Here is an 18,394-nt window from a genome sequence, read left to right as displayed (position 1 = left end):
AGTATTGCCCTTTTCATGTGAAGATGGCTGCATCTGATTGTATGAAAGCAATAAAAAAAGCACCCAATCCTTTGTCATTGTACACACTCACTGAAACAAAGTTTCTGTGCATACTTTGGAAACTTCTCCAGTAATTATCTGTAAACATTAAGCTTTGAACAATTACTGCAGTAGCTCTGATTGCAAAATATTTATGGCGAGAGGTGTGCAATGCTGAATTGGAAATAGTTTAAGCTGATGCTACACTCTGAAAGCCAGTTTTATTAGTCTGTGAACTGGAAGATATCCTACATATTTGTCCTTGTGATTATAAATCAATGGGCTCAATTTGTATGTCACTGAATGAAGAAAAAACATGAGATAAAATAACATGCTGACAGTTATTGCACAGAGGACTGGTACTGGTACACTGAAATTGGTTTAAAGGCAGTCACGTTGGAGGTCTTATGACTGACAGCACATTCTCTGCTATGGCAACTTGGTCAGTACTTCAGTATTTTACTATAATGTAGCAATGAAATCCTCGTGTGAGGAATGTACAGAAAAGAGTCCAACACAGAAGAGGGGACCTCCCCCTCACCCCCAGTCAGATAAAGTAGCCCTCAAGCCATTTTTTCCTTTTCCAGTGTGTGTGCACGCACACAAATTCATGCATATGTGTGTTTAAGAACATAATGTCTAGGCTGAAGCATGACCCAAGCTAGTACTTCTGTCAGGTTCAGGAACAGCAGGGAAGGTATCAGTGTTAGTCTTCAATGTTGAAGATTCTGAAAGCATTCAGTGGAAAGTCTCTCATGAAGCTGAATTTAAAATTATTCTAACACACCTTCCAGCAAGATATCTTGGTCTATCTTTCTTGCACCAGGATTATTACAATAAGTAAACTAAAGAATGACTTTCTCATGTAATTTTTACATTTCACAAAGTAATGTTAATTTTAGCATAAATCTTTCACAGTGAAATATATGGTCAATTCTTCTCTGTGATCCTGTTTGTTCAAGGCAAAGAGGAAAACAACGCCATCAAGAATAGAGGAAAAAGGCACATAAACAGAAGTTGGATTTTGGAAGTTCACTACTTCAAATTTAGTTTCAAAGTTCAGTCTTCCTAAAAAGGCTTCAGGCAGACAAGAGGTTTAGTTCCAAGGGAACCCCCTTCTCCCCCAAGTCCTTGTCAACTAGTGCTGTAGGAAAGAGAAAATTATACAGCCTGACAAACGGCACGTACTAAAATTTTGTTTCTCCAGCAGATGTGTGAAGAGGTATTTACTTGTCCATAGATCTGATGTTCTGGAATTGGCAACTGAGTGCTACTCACCAAGTTGGGAACACATGCAATCTAATCTTAGCTGCTCCAGCAATTGATAGGAGCCTTCAATGTAATACTGGTTTTTAAAAAGAAGCATTAGACATAGAAATCTTTTGCTTATTGTATGTATGTAATCTACACAGCCTAGCATATCTTGCTCTTTTTTTCTTTTTAAGGGTACACACAGCTATTTAAGATTCAAAAAGCACAGAGAGAACAGCTAACACACCCAGATCATCAAAACAAAAGCAAGTACATTACCGATGTAACATTTAGTGACTGTTTAAGCAAAGAAACATTTGGATGAAACCTACAGTGGTTTGGTTCTTATAAGATCTTACAAAACAGTTCTGGTAACTTAAGTAAAACCACTACACAAACGGGTGCTCAGCTGCTTTTCTCAGCATGCTTCCTCATCCTGACTTTATTGTACTGAATGCCACTGTCATCACTACCAGGGGCACCCAAGAGTGAGAGAGATACTTTTTCCCACAATAGATTTTATAAGTTGCCTCTTGCTTGTGTTTTCAGAACCTGAGGGTAAGTATCTGCTATAGAAATACTGGAAAGAATTCAGATGCTGTCTTGTGTTACAATGTTTAAATAGAATTTATTGACAGCACAGTGGTTTGGGGAGTCAATTATTTAGGAGTTCAGAGGAGCTTTGATAAATGAGTCTTGTTCCTTTCTCTCAGTGTATCTATTTTTAACCTTCATTTTCTGCTTTTCTCTTCTTCTCTTCCCGAGATTAAAACAAATGGGGAAAGGTTTTTTCTACTTTAGATTTGTTGCATCTTTCAGGGACTCACCATTCTTCCACCCTCAGAAGCTCTTTTATCGAGCCTTCTATATAGAGAGCTGACAGAAATTTGAGAATTCCCTAGAAAAGCAAAATACTGTATATTGTTTTTAAATTAGTATTAGTTCTCACCTGTCATAAATTTCTGATCCTTCTTCCAATCCTGGCAGCAGCCCAATTACAAAGGCTTGAAGACCAGGCAGGAGGGACTTCTGGAGAGGAAGAAAGTATTTCTCATACAAACCAAGGAGAACAGGCCTCACTGACATTGCTGCATTTGCCAGCAGAGGAAACAAACCAGAGCTTTAAAACAAACAAACAAACAAAGAAGAATTTTAAAAAAATAGTTATTAAAATAAACTGTGAAATGTATATGCTTTTAAAAGAAAAGTTTACCTGTACAAGAATAAATCCTTGGCAAGCCATTTTGTCCCAATAATTTTAAATATTATTTCATAGGTTTCTAACGCCTTTAAATGCACTCCACTAGGTAGTGCTGGATGCAAACACTGAGATAATCTTTTACTGATGATCAGCCGTCTTGGCAATAGAGAATATTTCAGGTTACTCTGAAGAGCCTGTGGAAGAAAGGAGATGAAAATAAATAGCTATAATGTAAAGAATGATGTATATGACTGAATGTCAAAGGTTTCCTGCTAGCACAGTAGTAAATGCATTCAAACGAGAACTAAATACATTTAAGAGTTTTCTGTCATAAATGCATTTTGTTACACTGAAACAGCAGAATTCTGTGGTTGAGTTTTCATATGAAATCAGTACTGAAAAATCTAGAACTGGTCTTACTTTGCTTAGAGACTGGAAAAGGAAGTCAAAGGACAGGAGAGGGAACCCTTATCCTATGACCAGGGGAAGTAGGGAATTGACAAGAATAGTATCTCAGCTTTTAAGGACAGGGGATAAAGTAAGAATTAAATAATTATCTTTCCTCGTAAATTTTCATTTCACATATAGCTTAAATATAAACAAAAAAACCTTCTGACCAAAGCAGGAATGATTAAAAGGGACAATAACATCTTAGAAAGTATTTGTAATTCTTTCAGTAAGCTCTATTAACTACACCCACTGTATTGACATATAAATGAAAGATCTTCACATAAGAAATAGTTGCAGACAGGCTAGGTCTCTGGAAAAAACAAACTGTAGCACCTTTCTTTGGAGAGATTACTCTTTTCCTTGAACCATGCATGCATTTCAGCAGGGTAAATAAGTACAGCTCTCCAATTCAGAGACAATTAGAAAAAGAAGTTGCAAGTAAAGGGCCCTTCAGCCTTTGAACATTGTCTGCTAAGGCAAACAGGTGCTTCACTGCAGATTGACACATGGGATGTTTTCAGGATTAGGCAAATTCTTGACTCTCCCAAAGGTTAAGTCATGGTCTTATCCTACCTAATTGTTTCAAACTTGAGGCTCTTCTATCCTGCCTGAAAAAAAGTTTTGAAAAAGCAGCAGACAAGTGAACTAATCCTTCCTTGCTCATTTCCAAGAAAAATCCCCGAACAGTTCTGCAACAATCATGGCATTCACTTGAATGCTGAATACACTCATCAGTAATAAGAGGAAAAGATAAAACCCATCATCTTTCAAAGGTGTGTGCAATGTATTGCTTACGACTTTGCAGTTGGTGGGCATAAGAAGCTAGAATCTGTGAGACCGCTATTGCATTATTTCTCCCATTTCCTGCCCTGCTTAAACTGAGACCAGCTGTTAGTAAAGAGCTTCTAGTAACATTTACTCAAGAAGAAAACGGTTGAGAGTTTGTAACAACGGTAAATAGAAATGTCACACCATTCTAATATACATACAGTACAAATGCCATTTAGAGCCAATTAATTTCCTTCCTTCCCTCTCCCAGTATGAGCACAAGATCTGTATGGCACTAAGAACTAGAATACAGCTGCAAGAATACAGCAACAGTCCACTTATGAAACTAAACCAGGCTATGTTTGTGGAGTTAACTTTGATAGCCGAGAGATTTACTTATACATTACATGAGTAATATTATTTCAATATTAAAGATTGAAATCTTTAATACTTGTAACAGTTTCAAAGACCGCTTGAAAGCTGGACTTTGAAACATTCTGTTTGCATTGGTTGGTATGTATGTGCCCACACCCTCTGTACATATATAATAGAAGGTAATTACAAAAAAAAATAATGCCAGTGGTAAATATATTTCCTTTCCATCTTAAGATTGAGGAAATGCCATCTTAATATTCTATCAGTTAAAATTTAAATATCAACTAGGTAGAAAATGAAAACATTCCCTGTTTATAACAGAGTATCTGATCCATTACAGAAATAATGCCATCTCATAAAACACGTCTTGTTTGGCTTATTTCATTTCCTAAGGATATGAAGTAAACCTCCACCAGCAAGAACTCCACTTCACCAATCAGGGAGCTAAGCAAAATATTTAGTCAGAAGAGGAAAAAATAGTCCGGCATATTAGGAGTTTAATAGTGGATATTTAGGGATAATTCAGTTTTAAGTATTTTCCTGGGTAACTCTGAAACCTTCCTATGTCCAAATTAAAGCAGCTGAGACTAACTTAGAACAGCACTGTATTCACATAATGTGATGTCAACCATACTGCATCACCTGAAGAACCAGAAGGCATCTCTGTACTGGGAGCAATATTGGAAGACTTTTATTATGATCCTCATACGTAAGTGGAGGAGAGCTTCAGTGTATCACATCACAACAATTCTGAGATGAAATTCCCTTCTCAAAAGCACGTAATCTTTTTTATGACTTGGGTTGAAAAAATACACAGTTGGACACAAGCTATGATACCTTTTAAGAGAGGATGTGCCTGGTTAACAGTTGTCTCTACCAGCAGATGCAAGGAATTTTAAACCACACTGCAATATATTAGAAGACTGCGGTTGCACCAAGACCCAATCCAGCAGAGACATGGGCTTGGCTGCTGCTTTGCTGAAACGTTCATATTCTTAACAGCTTCCCCAGAACTGCAGGGCTCAAAGAATTTTAAAAGGGTTGAAAGACATTAATTAGGGGATGGATCTAAAACTGTTAAATGCTAATTAGTTTCTCTGAGCTGACAGGCAAAGCTAAGAAGCTTGATTTTTAAATATCCTGAGCTCCCAACTGACAAAGAAAAAAAATAATCAGTTGTCTGCAAGATCTAGGACTGCTGATATGACATTACAATTTCAGCTGTTACAGGTAAGTTAAATGTTGTGGTAGCAAGCCTGGTAGTGTTGGCGTTGTATGCAGATGAAGATCCCATTCCAAACCATTGCTTCCACATCCAGAATCCAACACTAACAACCACAGATTAACAACTCTGCTTACAAGTTTTGACATTGATTATTCACCCATTCTTTTGATTCTTGTGAGCTTGATGTGACCATCCCTAGTTACATATGGGCTGAAGCCCATACATGATCTACTTTTCCTCCTTGTCTCCAACTGCTTTCCACATGAGCAGTTAGGGTGGCAGAAGTGTTAAAATGTCACTGGAACTGCTAGTAAGGGTTGAACTTGAAAAGCCTGAACTGCCAGCAAGCACCCGACACTTCATGTATCATCCCAGGTTTTCAGGTATCAGTGAGAAATCAACAATCCCAGAAAATTAAGAAGTATTTGATGTATCACTGAGTTTTAAAATAAAGACTTCAATCAGTAAGTCAGGAAAAAACCGATACGTGTCCGCATGCATGTCCAGTTTTCAACTTTTTACAGATTCTTTTTCTTAATGACTGACTAGAGAACACATTATACACACTAAACATTTCCTGATGCATAAGCATGCTCAGAGTTTCTTTAAAGGGTAGAAAGGGCAGACTGTATTCTTTGCAGCACTGTATACATGTGCCTTGAAAAACAACCACCCCAAAACAGGCGCACACATACACACAGAGGAATATTCGCATTTCCACAGTTACTGGTTTAAGTCATTCTGCACTGCTTTATAGCACCACTACAGATCAGTTAGATCAATATGCCTAGACATAAAAAACCAAGCAGATCAAATAAATATTTTTATTTACATAACTAGAATTCCAGAAAAACGCAGCATGTACATCAATTTATAAGATTAACTTCAACTAGGAGATACTATAATTCTTGTTTTAGACAACACTGGTTGGGAGGAGAGGGGGGAGAAAGACAGCCTGTGTTTCCATATTCCACCAATTCATTTCCTAAGTGAAAAACCTTCTGAACAGAGCTTTAGCTTCCATAAAAACAGCAGCATGAATTTAAAAACCAGTTGTGAGGAAATGGTAAACTAGGAGCTACAGCTATACTAAAAGAAGGGGGAAAAGAGCTGTATAAAATATTCCTAGTCCTGCACGCTGCATTTGTGAATCAGGTGTGGTGAAGTTCCATAAAGCAATTAGGAGGCAAAGCTTCCCTTCTCAAAGATATAAGGCTTGCCTCCAACAGAAGGCAAGTAGTGCTTGTGTTTGTAGTTCAGCCAACGGTTGTTATAAAGCCGTGGCAGTCAAGAGTTCTCAGATGAAGCAACTGCTGTAATTAATGGCCATGCTCATTAAGTCTGTTTCAGAAAAATCCTTCTCTTCTCTCCCCTCAAGAACAGACATATTGTGACACTAAGTGTTATTACTGAAACAAACAATAATTATGCAGCTGCAATGATTTCTGTGCTTTCTTTCCCCCTCCCCACCAAACAGATCAAGTGCTTAGCTGAGATCATATTCATCTTGAAGTTTTTGAAGAAAAGCCTACAGAAACAAGAAGTTTCTATTGAAAGTCAAACTAAAAAAAAAATTACCTCAGATTTGCAGACTAAGACTAACAATAAGTATTGTAAGAACTTATAACGTATGCATTTACACACTTGTGTTATGTCTAAGGATAAAAAGCAGTTTGAAAGTGCTCTTTTAGAGCAAATATTGCTATCATTGCTGAGCAAGTCAACCATGCCGTTAGCATAAAATAAATCCCTCTAGAACAACTGATTTTTCAAATGTTATAGTATTTTGGTTTCATGGTGAACAATATGTATAAATGAACATCTTGCTCGGAAAAGAGACACTGGCCTGCCAGCCATGTTCAGTGGCAACAGTCACTAGAGAAGCTTACATGTAAATCCCGTATCACTGATACCCAAAAACTGTTGAAAAATTGTTGAACGAGGTGTTTCTGACAATATGCATGGCAAAATTCTGTCCATCATACTTATCAAACAGATGCAGGTTGGGTTTTTTTGGTAGGTTGGTTGGCTTTTTTGTTTGGGTTTGTTATTGTTTTTTAGTGTATATGGATTAAACAAACAAACAGGGTAGTTTAAACATTCATTTGCTAAAAACCCAGTGAGATTTTGTGCTTTTCTGTGAATCAGTAAATTTCAGAGACTTTTTTGAGTCTCTTTTCATAGTTTCCTTTCAAAAGCAGCCTGTGGAATCCAATATTTGATACTGCTCAGTTCCAAATTTTCCAAACTGTGTCACTTATCTACTGTTTGCCTGCACCCAGAGTTAAAACTTCAGGAAAATGTATGCCTATAATATGGATTTAAAACCCTAACACAAACTATGCACTTGTATTTCCCTAACTTCATAATAGTTTTAGCCTCTTAATATCCTGAAGTTCACCCTATAGAAATACTTTTTTATATATATTATATAACATATATCTCCATTTATACTCTGAATAGACAGTGACAAGCATTTGGGATATGAAAACAATGTTAAATGCACCTGTTTCACTGATGAACCCATATATGCTGAATCACTACCTATTTCTAGCTTTAAAAATACACCACCCTTCCCCTCTAGCTTTTTTTTTCTGCCAAAGTATCAAAGTGATTTCTTAGCGTTGTATCCTTTTACAATATTGGAACAAGCTAGCAAAATCTGTGATAGTGCAAAACACTTTTTAGCACTAGGACAATTAAGAAGGATTACTGTATTCTGGATGCAGCAATCTGTATTGAACATCTGACAACCTTAATCACAAAACAGCGCTTCCCAAACAGCAAACACATGCAGATTTGGAAAAACAATAAAAACATGTTTCGAAGCTGTATCCAAGAACAGTACTGAGAAGAGAACAATGCTGCTATTTGAAGCATGGAGCAGCCTAGCCTGCAACTACTAAATGACTGGTTTATAGTAACTAGACCTTAAACAGAAGCAAAGCACAGAGAGAGAGATATTTTCAAGTGGAATATGAGTAAGTTTCAGGCAAAATTGAAGACAGTCTTTAGACACTAACATCCTTATTTACTGCCTGTTTAATCCACCTGTTTCCATCTGTCCATTTAAGTATTTATAAACATTACTTTCCATTGTTTCTCCTTCACTGTGATGGTGCGTAACACGCACACTATGCAATTTAAAACCCCAGAAACCTTTCCCTTAAAAACCTGGGGTGTAGTATTAGTTAGCAAATTCTGCCAGCTCTCCATCCTTCACTCATGCTCACACTTGATACCTGCAGTTCTGTTCAGAACACCACAGCGAAGATTCATCCTACCTAATCTTAGAAGCCTACACCAGCTAAAAAACATGGGCAAAACTGCAGTAACTCACCTCAGGCTCCTATAAAACCAGTGAGGAACACACACAATTTTATAACAGCATTCCTCTGACCTACTTTAAATAGCAAGATATGAGTCACAAAAGAATAAAAAAAACCCATAAACCCCCTTATTCCTTTCCCTGTCTAAAACTGATTCAAGTTAAAGCTGTCCACATTAAGGTCATGTGAAGTTAGATAAGCCTCACCTCCCTTAGCTGACAAGAAATAATCTTTCTAGATCTACAAACCGACCCATCTGGCTGACCATTCAGATGAAAGTCAACTGGTTTCTCTGTTTCTTCCCTGTTTTTTACAAGCCACTGTGAAACATCAGTTAGAACCACAGAAGCAACACAGAAACTGTGAAAAATTCAGTTTAACCTTGGCAGCTAAGTAGTAATAGAAAGAAGTAGCAGAGCTGTTTCTTGTCACGAGGGGTAAAACCAGCAAGAGATCCAAGATTACTAGTTTCAGCCAAGGCCAAAGGGATCTGGATCAGCTCCCACCATTCTTTTTCCCTCATCTTTAAGTAGCGAGAGCCTGTGCTGCTTCCTCCAGATCTTATATTAGAAAGGGTAATGCCACTGAGCTTCTACAGAAGCAAGAGTGTGTGTGTTAACTTCTGGGACTCAATAGTGCAAAGTATTGTTGAAGCCTGCCTACAGGAGAAAAAGCATCAGAAATTATTACACCTATATAAGCAAGAACATCCACAATTAAAGTCAACAGTACAAAGACTCTTAAGAAACATGTGCTTAAAACAGATCTTCCATGCTACTCTAGAAGCATGAAAAGTACTTCTGAAACTCCTTGACTTACTCACCCTCTCCTGTCTCTCCCTTTCTCAGCATCTTGAAATTTTCTTAATAATAGGCATCACTGCACACCAGTTACTGACACCCAGGTTCCTGAATATAACCACGTGCAAGTGTTTGAAAACACTTTTATCATTGAGATACTGTTGATCTCCCCCCTCTTACCCATTCTCTCCCTGCCCATTCATTCACCTCAGAACTGGCTGTAGAAGAAATTAGTGTTGGGGGAAGTGTTTATGACATAGGAGTCTAAAGAACTCAACAGCAATGTTCATGTTTTAGGATGTAAGAGACCAAGTAATCATAGGACTTAAAAGCATAGCTGTTGACATCTTATTTCACAATCTTCCTTTTTGGCAGTACATCCCCCTGACATTTCATCCTTATTTTCAGATAACAGACAGAAGCAGATGAACACTGGGGATGATTTGCTCTACCAATTCTTAAGCTCCTCCAACAATTAAGTCCATAAAATACCACAGCAGATGGACTGATGTAACAGCTAAAAGCTTTTCTGCTTGGTTTCTACTACGCTGCTACATATTTTGGCAATTATGTACCTGAATAAGAGCTTCAGATAGGTATTAATCACTTCTGTATGTTCTTCTAGGTCAAGATAAAAGATCACAGCCCACCTCTTGCCACAGGTAAGAAATCTCTCACTCTAATTATTGCTTATTTTCCCTTTTGAGAGAAGCATTACAAAGGGCTCTAGCTCTCATTGACTCAACAGGAATCATGATGAAACAGCGAAGGCAGAAATGCATAACTCCTATTGCCAGAGCAATATTCAGCTTCTCTCCTCTTAAGAGGAAAAAACGTGGCTGCCCTTAAAAAAACCCTCAATTTAGCAAATGTTGTTCGAGTTTTCAAGACAGATAAAAAGGAAGACCATGGTAAGTAATTACAGGCCTGTCAGTCTCACTTCAGCATCTGGTAAAATGATGGAAAAAGTTATTCTGGAAGTTACCAAAAAACACTTGAGACACAACATAGTCATTGGTCATATCCATCATGAGTTCATGAGAGGAAAGTCCCCCTTTTTAATTTCCTTCCATGACAAGGTCGCTCATCTAGCTGAACAAGAGAAGCCAGTAGATGTGGGGTTTTTTTATTTTAGCAAAGCTTTTGGTGTTGTCTCTCACAGCATCCTTCTGGATAAACTGTCCAGCACACAGCTAGACAAGTCCATAACATGCTGGCCAAGCAATTGGCTGGTGGGCTGGGCTCAAAGGGTTATAGTAAATGGAGTTAGATCAGGCTGGCAGCCAGTCACCAGTGGGGTTCCCCAGGGCTTAATGTTAGGGGCAGTGCTCTTTAATGTTCTTACAAATGATCTGGTTGTAGGAATCGAGTGTACATTACGTAAGCTTGCCGATGATACTAAACTAAGAAGAGTTATGGACTCCCTCGAGGGCAGAGAGGCCTTACAGAAAGATCCGGATAGACCAGAGAGCTGGGCAATCACTAACCATATGAAATTTAAGAGCAAGTGCTGGGTTCCCCACCTAGGACAGGGTAATCCTGGTTATATGTACAAACTGGGGGACAAGAGGCTGAAAAGTATCCCCGCAGAAAGAGATGTGGGGGTTTGGGTTGATGGCAATTTGGGTATGAGTCAACAGTGTGCCCTGACAGCCAAAAGGGCCAACCACGTCCTTGGGTGCCTTAAGTGCAGTGTAGCTGGCTGGTCGAGGGAGGGGATTGTTCCACTCTACACTGCACTGGTGCTGCCCCACCTCAAGTGCTGTGTGCAGTTTTAGGCACCTCTGTATAAGTAGGACATCAAATTATTAGTGTATCCAGGAGCGTGACCAAGATGGTGAAAGGTCTCGAGGATAAGACTTACGAGGAAGTTTGTTCAGCTTGGAGATGGCTAAGGGGTACCCTCATCACAGTCCACAACCTCCTCAAGGTGGGCAGTGGAGGGGGAGGTGTTGATCTCCTCTCTCTGGTGACCAGTGATAAACCAAGAGAAAATGGAATGAAGCTGGCTGGGTCAGGGGAAGTTTGGACTGGACATTAGGAAAAGGTTCTTCACTGAGAGTGTGGTGAGTCACTGCAACAGGCTCCCTATGGAAGGGGTCACAGCATGAAGCCTGTCAAGAGTTCAAGGAGCATCTGGATGATGGTCTGTATAATATGGTTTAGTTTTAGGTAGTCCTGCAAGATGCAAGGAGTTGGACTTGATGATTCTTATGGGTCCCTTCCAAATTCAGATATTCTATAACTCTATGGATTCTCCTCCTCTTGGAAAACTCTGTAGAATTAAGGTTTAGCAATGACAGCAAAGACACGTGAGGCGTCTATCGGGTAACAACAGATGTTTCCTTATGAATTCTGCAGAAGTTGCCTCCTCCCACCCCTACTTCCTTAATGACTGTAATTACTCTTGTCCCATGTATGCTGAGGAACAGCTTTATGTTTAAAAAGACCAAATGGGACACAACATATACCTTGTTTCTTGGGCAGGAGGAGAGGACACACTGCCCAAGTGTTTACCCATAAAAACCTTTTGCTTTCTTCCTACATTCAGTCATATTTTCCATGGTCATTCAAAAGATGCCACCAGCAGCAAATCACTCATTTCCCCAAATACAAGGGAAGGGCACGGCCAAGTGAAAGTTATCTTTACATATAAACTTTGACACAATATATATACTAAAACTTGTGACCTCCTGTTCTATATAAAGACGTTTTTGGCTGCTCTAGAGTGAGTATCCAGCATCCTGAGGGTTTCTTCAATGCAAAAACTAAATTAACTTAGCTGTATAAAGAACATAAACCATTAGAAGGAAACCTCTGTTGGTTCTACCAGAATTTCTCATATTTATATAAGAGATACCCAACTTGGCTTCCTCCATTACCCTTCCTTTATGAATCAATCTTTTTCTTGAGTGGATTTTTAATTTTGCTAAGTGTTGTAAGTTAGAGAAAAGTTAATAACAATACAAAGATAATAAACAAATGAAAAACACATTCCTGTGACACAGTACCTTATTGAGTTTGCCAAGGGAAGAGATAAGATCCGCCCATTCACTTGATGATTCAAAGTTTCTCAAAGCTTTCTCAATCGCTGAAGAATAATTTCTGTATCTGTAATCACCAAGTAACTCCTGCTCTTCTGGATCCATCTTTGGTTCTCATAGCAAGGTGGAATTTCCTGGTAAACTAAAACATGCACACAGTTACAAAAAGATAACCTGCATTTAAGTTCTGGCAAACCTAGAGTACTGTAAGACAGTGATAACTATGTAGAAGCACTGATGGATCACCATAAACAGGTCGTCTGATCAAGTTTCAACACAAAGTTAAAAATAATTTGAGGCATAACTCCCAACTCCCCACTGCCTGTTTTAGAAGTTTTGCAATCACATTTTCGTATTTATGAAATGTTTTTTCCTTCCACGCACATGGATGTCTCACACAGTAACAAAGGAAATTATAATAAAGTGTCATTACAAACAAAGTGCTGACAAGGAGTTAGGGAGAAGTAGTTTTCATAAGTTGTTGCCTGTGCAGTGTTTTGAAAGGTTACCTGTAGCAATGGAATGTGAAACATTTAATATCAAAATACAACTTCCCAGAGGAATCCCATTAAAGGGCCTCTTGGTCCACAGCAGAAGGAGCTCTCAGAACTCTGCATCTCAACTTGGCAGCAGCAGATGCTGAAGTACAAGACTAAGGTGTTATGCCAAAGCATAATCTTTCTTTATTCCACAAAAAAAAATATCCATATATTTTTACAGAGAAGACAGAAGTTATCCAGACCTGATTTTCTCATATTCTGCAATGCATTTAGAAAAAAACCCAACAACCTAAACCACGCCTGTTTTAGAACAATGGGAAACAAGTGTGGTTGGACTTTATGTACTGAAAAATCATACCTTCACTCCTATGCTAGCTATGACACTAGCTCTCCTGTTAGCTAATATAAAAATATTCTTCTAGAGAGATATTTACGTTTAGGAATGCCAGGTTTAGTTCAATCAGTGTTACAGCACCAATACAGAAAAGAAAGCACTGTTCTATAGCAAAACATTTAATAATATTTCTGAAAGACATCTGCATTCAGTTTCCTACTGTTAGGACACAAAAATAAACCAAGGTAGTCCTCTATATTCTTTTAAAGCAGGTCACCTCTCAAAGCATTAAAAAAAAAATATTCAAAAATCAACAATTGTGTACTGTCCATTAACTTTATTAAACTACAATAATCACATCAATGTAAGATTTTTGGTGGCAAACTCTCAGAAACAGGAAAATACTGGATGCACCCAAAAAAGGAGAAAGGTTTCTAAACACAGGTTTAAGCCACCTTTGCACTCCCCAATAGCAGGATTGCCAATACAACCGCTCTGTCATCCAACCTATATCCATCACTGGGGGGGGGGGGGGGGGGGGGGGAGTATTATCACACAATATCATCAGGGCTATGGTTGGTTGATTTTGTTTGTTTGTTTTGCTACAGTAAAGGTTTAATTTTCTGTTTTCACCACGATGTATGCAGTGCTTCTCATAGCATAGAGTAGAAAAACCCCACTGTCTTGCAGGGTATAACATTCAGCCAGGATACAGCTATTCTCACTCCAACAAGGATTTTTAAAAAAAGTCAACCCTCCCATAAAACTTAATGAAGTGGCAAACCTGCAATACACTGTCAGCAAAAATTACAAGTAATCTGATACAGACACTGCCCCTGCCACTAGCAGGGCAAGAAATTGCACTCTATTTCCCTCATCTCATGCAAGTACCTTAATCATTGGACTACTGGATTGTATTCATTCTCCTTAGAACAAAACATGAGCTAGCAAGTATTCTAGCAGGTCTCTGCTGAGCTAAGAGTGCTGCCACTTTCATAAATAAGAGATTTGTCTGGATCATTCAGAATCAGGCAACCGTTTTGCTGACAGAACACATCAAATTCTTCATCTGTAAATGCAATGTAACCGCATGAATCCACTTAGCGAACAGGAATCAATCAAGTTATCAACAGCACTTAAAGAGGTTCTACATATTCTATGAAAATCATGTTCTAAAGCATTCTCACAGCATTAAAACCTGGTCTATTTAAGTAAAAACTAATTAGATTCTGAGGATAAAACAAAATGTACTACTCCAGGGGTAAAAAAAAAAACCCAAACCAACAACCTCATAAAACTTCATTTGGGGGGGAAAGATGTCTTATTCAGTTCTTAAGACACTTTGGTGTGAAAAGAGAGCTGAACAGTGTATTCCCACCCAGAAAAGCAGGGATGGACTTAATGATTTTAGCATGCATTGATGTTCACGTACCTATGCTGCTAGATGTCAGCAAGGTTTGAAGAAATCCAATAATCTAAATATGGCCACTAGATCGTGTTTGTGCTTAACATAAAAAGGCAGGAGGATTTATATAAGAAAAAAAGAACAAAAGGTAAAACAAAAGCCACTTGGCAGTGACCTTCAGGCACGTCTTCCAACGCTCCGGTCACAAACTTCCTTAGAAAATGGAGACGGTACCAGTCCCTCGCCGCCTGCCCGCGCTGCCCCGACAGGTGAGCGCGGCGGGCGCTGCCTCCGGCCCCACGGGACGAGCCGCTGCCCCCCGGGCTGCGGGGCCTCTGCGGGCAGCCCCTCGCCCCCGCCGGCCGCCGGTCGCTTCAGAGCCCGGCTGCGCGCAGCACCACGCCAGGCCCGGTCGCGGCGGCACCGGGGCCCCGCTCAGGGCCCGCCCGGCGGGGTGGCGCCGGGGACCCCCAGGACCCCCGCCGGCGGACGGGCAGCCCCGCGGCGCAGCGCCCCTCCGGCTCACCCGCCAGGCGGGGACCGGCGAGCCCGTGCCGGCTGCGGCCGCGGCGGTGACAGGGCGGGCTCCTCCGGCGGCGGCGAGCGGCGCTGCCCCCTGGGCCGGGCCCCCCGCTGCCCCCCGCCGGCGGGCCGCCCCCAGCTGCCAGCGCGTTTCCCCCCCGCCCCTCCCCACGCGCCGCCGCCCTGCTCCCCGCCGCCCCCGTACCTGCCGGGGCTGCGCGCACCTCCCGGGCCGGCGGCGACGTGTCCCAGCCCGGCGCGGGACGGGGGGCGGCACCCGCAGTCTCTATGGCAACAGGAGGGAGCAGAAAAACCCCCTCCCGTTCCGCGAGGGCCGCGCCGCCGTCGGTAGCTGGGGCGGTACCACTGAATGCAGCGCGGGGAGCGGGAAGGCGGTACACCGGGGCAGCAGGGCTCCGGGTGCCCCCGTCCAGCGGTGGCCGTGGCCGCTCTCGTCTTCACCCGGTGCCGAGCCGCGAGGGGAGGCTGCCGGTGTGGGTGAGCGCTACAGCCCGGAGCGGGTCATCCGCCACCCCCCGCGGTGAAATGGTACACCCCAGCGGGCGGGCCCGAGCGGGGCGCCGAGCGCCCCCTGGCGGCGCGGCCCGAGGAGTGCCGCCGGCAGCGGCGGGCGGGTGGCTCCGCGCTGCCCCCGTCCGTTCGCCCGTCCGCGGAGCTGCAGGGGAAGCGCGGGGCGGTGTCCCGCCGGCGGGCCGCGCCCGGGCCGCTGCCTTTGCCCGGTGCATCGGCCTCGGCTGCTCTGGACACCAGGCGGCGGCTGCGCGGAGCCGCAGCCTTGCGTGTCCCCCGCTCGCCGGCCGCAGCTGTGCGCGTCCCTGCGCGGGGCCGGCGCCTGCTCCTCCGGGCCAGGCGGGTCTCAGCGCTTCCTTGCACCGGAGCCGGGGAAGGGGCAGCAGTTTTGCTTCTGTGCCAGATGGTTTGGGGCACGAAGTTCTTCCGACAGGTGTTGTAGACGCAGCTTTCACGGGGACTCAGCTGCCACGCTTACAGTGGGCTCAGCGTCCATCTAAGAAGCCCTCTGGTCTTTACAAAAGGCTTGAAAGAACGTTAATGTGCTTTTCAGATTTTCAGTACTCTTGTAGCGAAAAAAGAAACTAGTAAAATACCCGTGTTAAGTAAAATACACTATCATGCCAGACAAAGATTTATATCCTGTGGAAACATGTTGTTTAACCTCAGGGTTTTTTCCTTTTTTTTTTTTTTTTTTTTTTTTTAATATGCAGCCAGACCATAGTCCTGGTAGTTCAAAATAGCTGAAAAAATCAAGGAAAATCCGCCTGTTCAGTTAGTCAAGATAACAGAAACTGTTAAGCTTTTGATGGATACTGTTTCAGCAGTGACCTCCTGTAAGTTTTATGTTAATATTACTCTTATTTTCTTGAGACCACTTGCCTTTCCCCTTCCTAGCTAGATTTTAGTAATTTGGTATGCTTTTCTTCTAGCAAATAAAAGCTGCAGCTCCTGGCAGCTGACGAGACTGCTTTATGCATGTGCCAGAATGATGGAAGCAAGATGGGAGGGGTAGGGAGGCTTCCACGTCTGCTTTCACTCCCCAGTTGCGTACATCTCCAAAAGCTGGAGCAGGTACCAAAAGGCACCGCTAGCTTAGCTTCACATGTGCTGCCTCGCCAGAAAATCTGAGCAGCTGTTGACCAGCTTTCGTATGGCCCACGTGGCTCTCGCACATTCCATCCATTTGGGCAGTCAGCATCTGTCAGCAGGCAGGGCCAGGGTCAGCATGGACTCCTGAAAGGCTGGGTAGCCTCAGAGAAATGTGTAACACGTGGGGAATGTGTGTGATAAAAATATTAAAACGTTTTGCAGTGATTTACAGATTTATTGCAGATCTGTCAGCATTTAAAAAGACAAATCCTCAGAAATGGGGTGGTATTAGAGCACACGGTCAATCAGGTTCTAAATTCCGATGCGGTCTTCCTCCTAATAAAATAAACTATTTTGATCCTTCAAATATAACATTTTTCCTTAGGTATACACAGCAGGAAATATTTTCAGTACCACAGACATCAATATAGCTTATCTTTCCAAACTGCAATGCAATCAATTTACGTTTCAATTTCTAAATTTTAGGGGTTTGTAACTTCTGAAGTAGCTTAGCTTACTTCTTGCAAATGAAGGTCAGTGCTTGAATACGTGCCCGAATGAGCAAAGAAGTCTTATTTTTGATGTTGTCCTTAGCACATGATATCAATGTCCTAAAGTATGTCAAATTAGTTGGGATATTTTCAAATTCGTTTCTGAGGGTTTGCTATCTCTTTAGAAGTTCTTTTTCTTGCAAATTTTTGGAGTTTGACTGAACCAGTTGTATATGGGTGCCTAACCACGTTAATTTCATTCTGATCTGAACCTATTTGGCATTTCTACCACAAGATGTCTTCTAGAACTTCAAAGAATCAGGCAGGCAGGCAGGTGGAGGAGAGGGATCCTCCTGGGCTCCTGCTGAGGGAATGGCAGCAGTATCAGATCAGCCACCAGCAGGCCCAGAGCATCTCCTGATGGAGAGAGGTGCCACGGAAGCACTCAGCCTGCTGGGAACCTTTGATCATAATGTGCACCAAAAGTGACCACCCTTCCAACCAATGTACTTCTCTGCTTGGGTCCTTACAAATCTGCTGGATGGCAAATTATTTGAAAAATAATTCCTAATGCTGTTTTTGGTATCAGAGGTTACGCTAATCGAAAGCATGCCTATCATACTAACTATTCAAAACTTCTTTCCAGGAAGGGCTATAAATCAGTTTGTTATATGCACCATGGCAGCACTGCCCATGCTAAATCCTGGCCCCTGGGATGGGATCAAGTAATAGATTTACTGATGTAATCACTTCTGGAGACAGCCAGGCTGCATTTCAATCGAACAAACATTCACATTAACTTCCACGTGATGTTAACATAAATCTGTTTTGTACTGGAAAAGTCTACTCCAATCATACAGTGCTTGACAGATTTTTTTAAATTTATTTTTAGAAATATCCCTCACAATTTAAAATATGACATTTCTACCATGAAACTATGTAGCGTTTCTATTATTTAGTGAGGGAAGTCTAACAAGTTGCTTGCTTTCAGTATTTTATCTCCCTAGCAGAGTCTAAACCAATACATTCACAAAACA

The 18,394-nt window shown here is 41.5% G+C and overlaps 1 protein-coding gene across 2 annotated transcripts in view; it reads right to left on the bottom strand.

The window, feature by feature from the left end:
• DOP1B (DOP1 leucine zipper like protein B) overlaps window positions 1-15,747 on the bottom strand; it is a 52,014-nt gene extending 36,267 nt beyond the window's left edge. For both annotated transcript variants that reach the window (XM_040585044.1, XM_040585045.1), the window contains exons 1-4: window positions 15,449-15,747; window positions 12,450-12,624; window positions 2,504-2,685; window positions 2,240-2,410 (exon numbers count right to left, since the gene is read on the bottom strand). In XM_040585044.1, coding sequence (XP_040440978.1) covers window positions 2,240-2,410; window positions 2,504-2,685; window positions 12,450-12,587 — 491 coding nt within the window. In that variant the 5' untranslated portion in view covers window positions 12,588-12,624; window positions 15,449-15,747. The remainder of the gene's footprint in view (window positions 1-2,239; window positions 2,411-2,503; window positions 2,686-12,449; window positions 12,625-15,448) is intronic.
• Window positions 15,748-18,394: the final 2,647 nt, after the last annotated feature.

This window comes from Falco naumanni, chromosome 2 (genome assembly GCF_017639655.2).
Source record: "Falco naumanni isolate bFalNau1 chromosome 2, bFalNau1.pat, whole genome shotgun sequence".
NCBI classification, from domain to species: domain Eukaryota; kingdom Metazoa; phylum Chordata; class Aves; order Falconiformes; family Falconidae; genus Falco; species Falco naumanni.
Note: the sequence above shows the minus strand (reverse complement) of the source record. Positions and strands in the feature narration are given on the sequence as shown.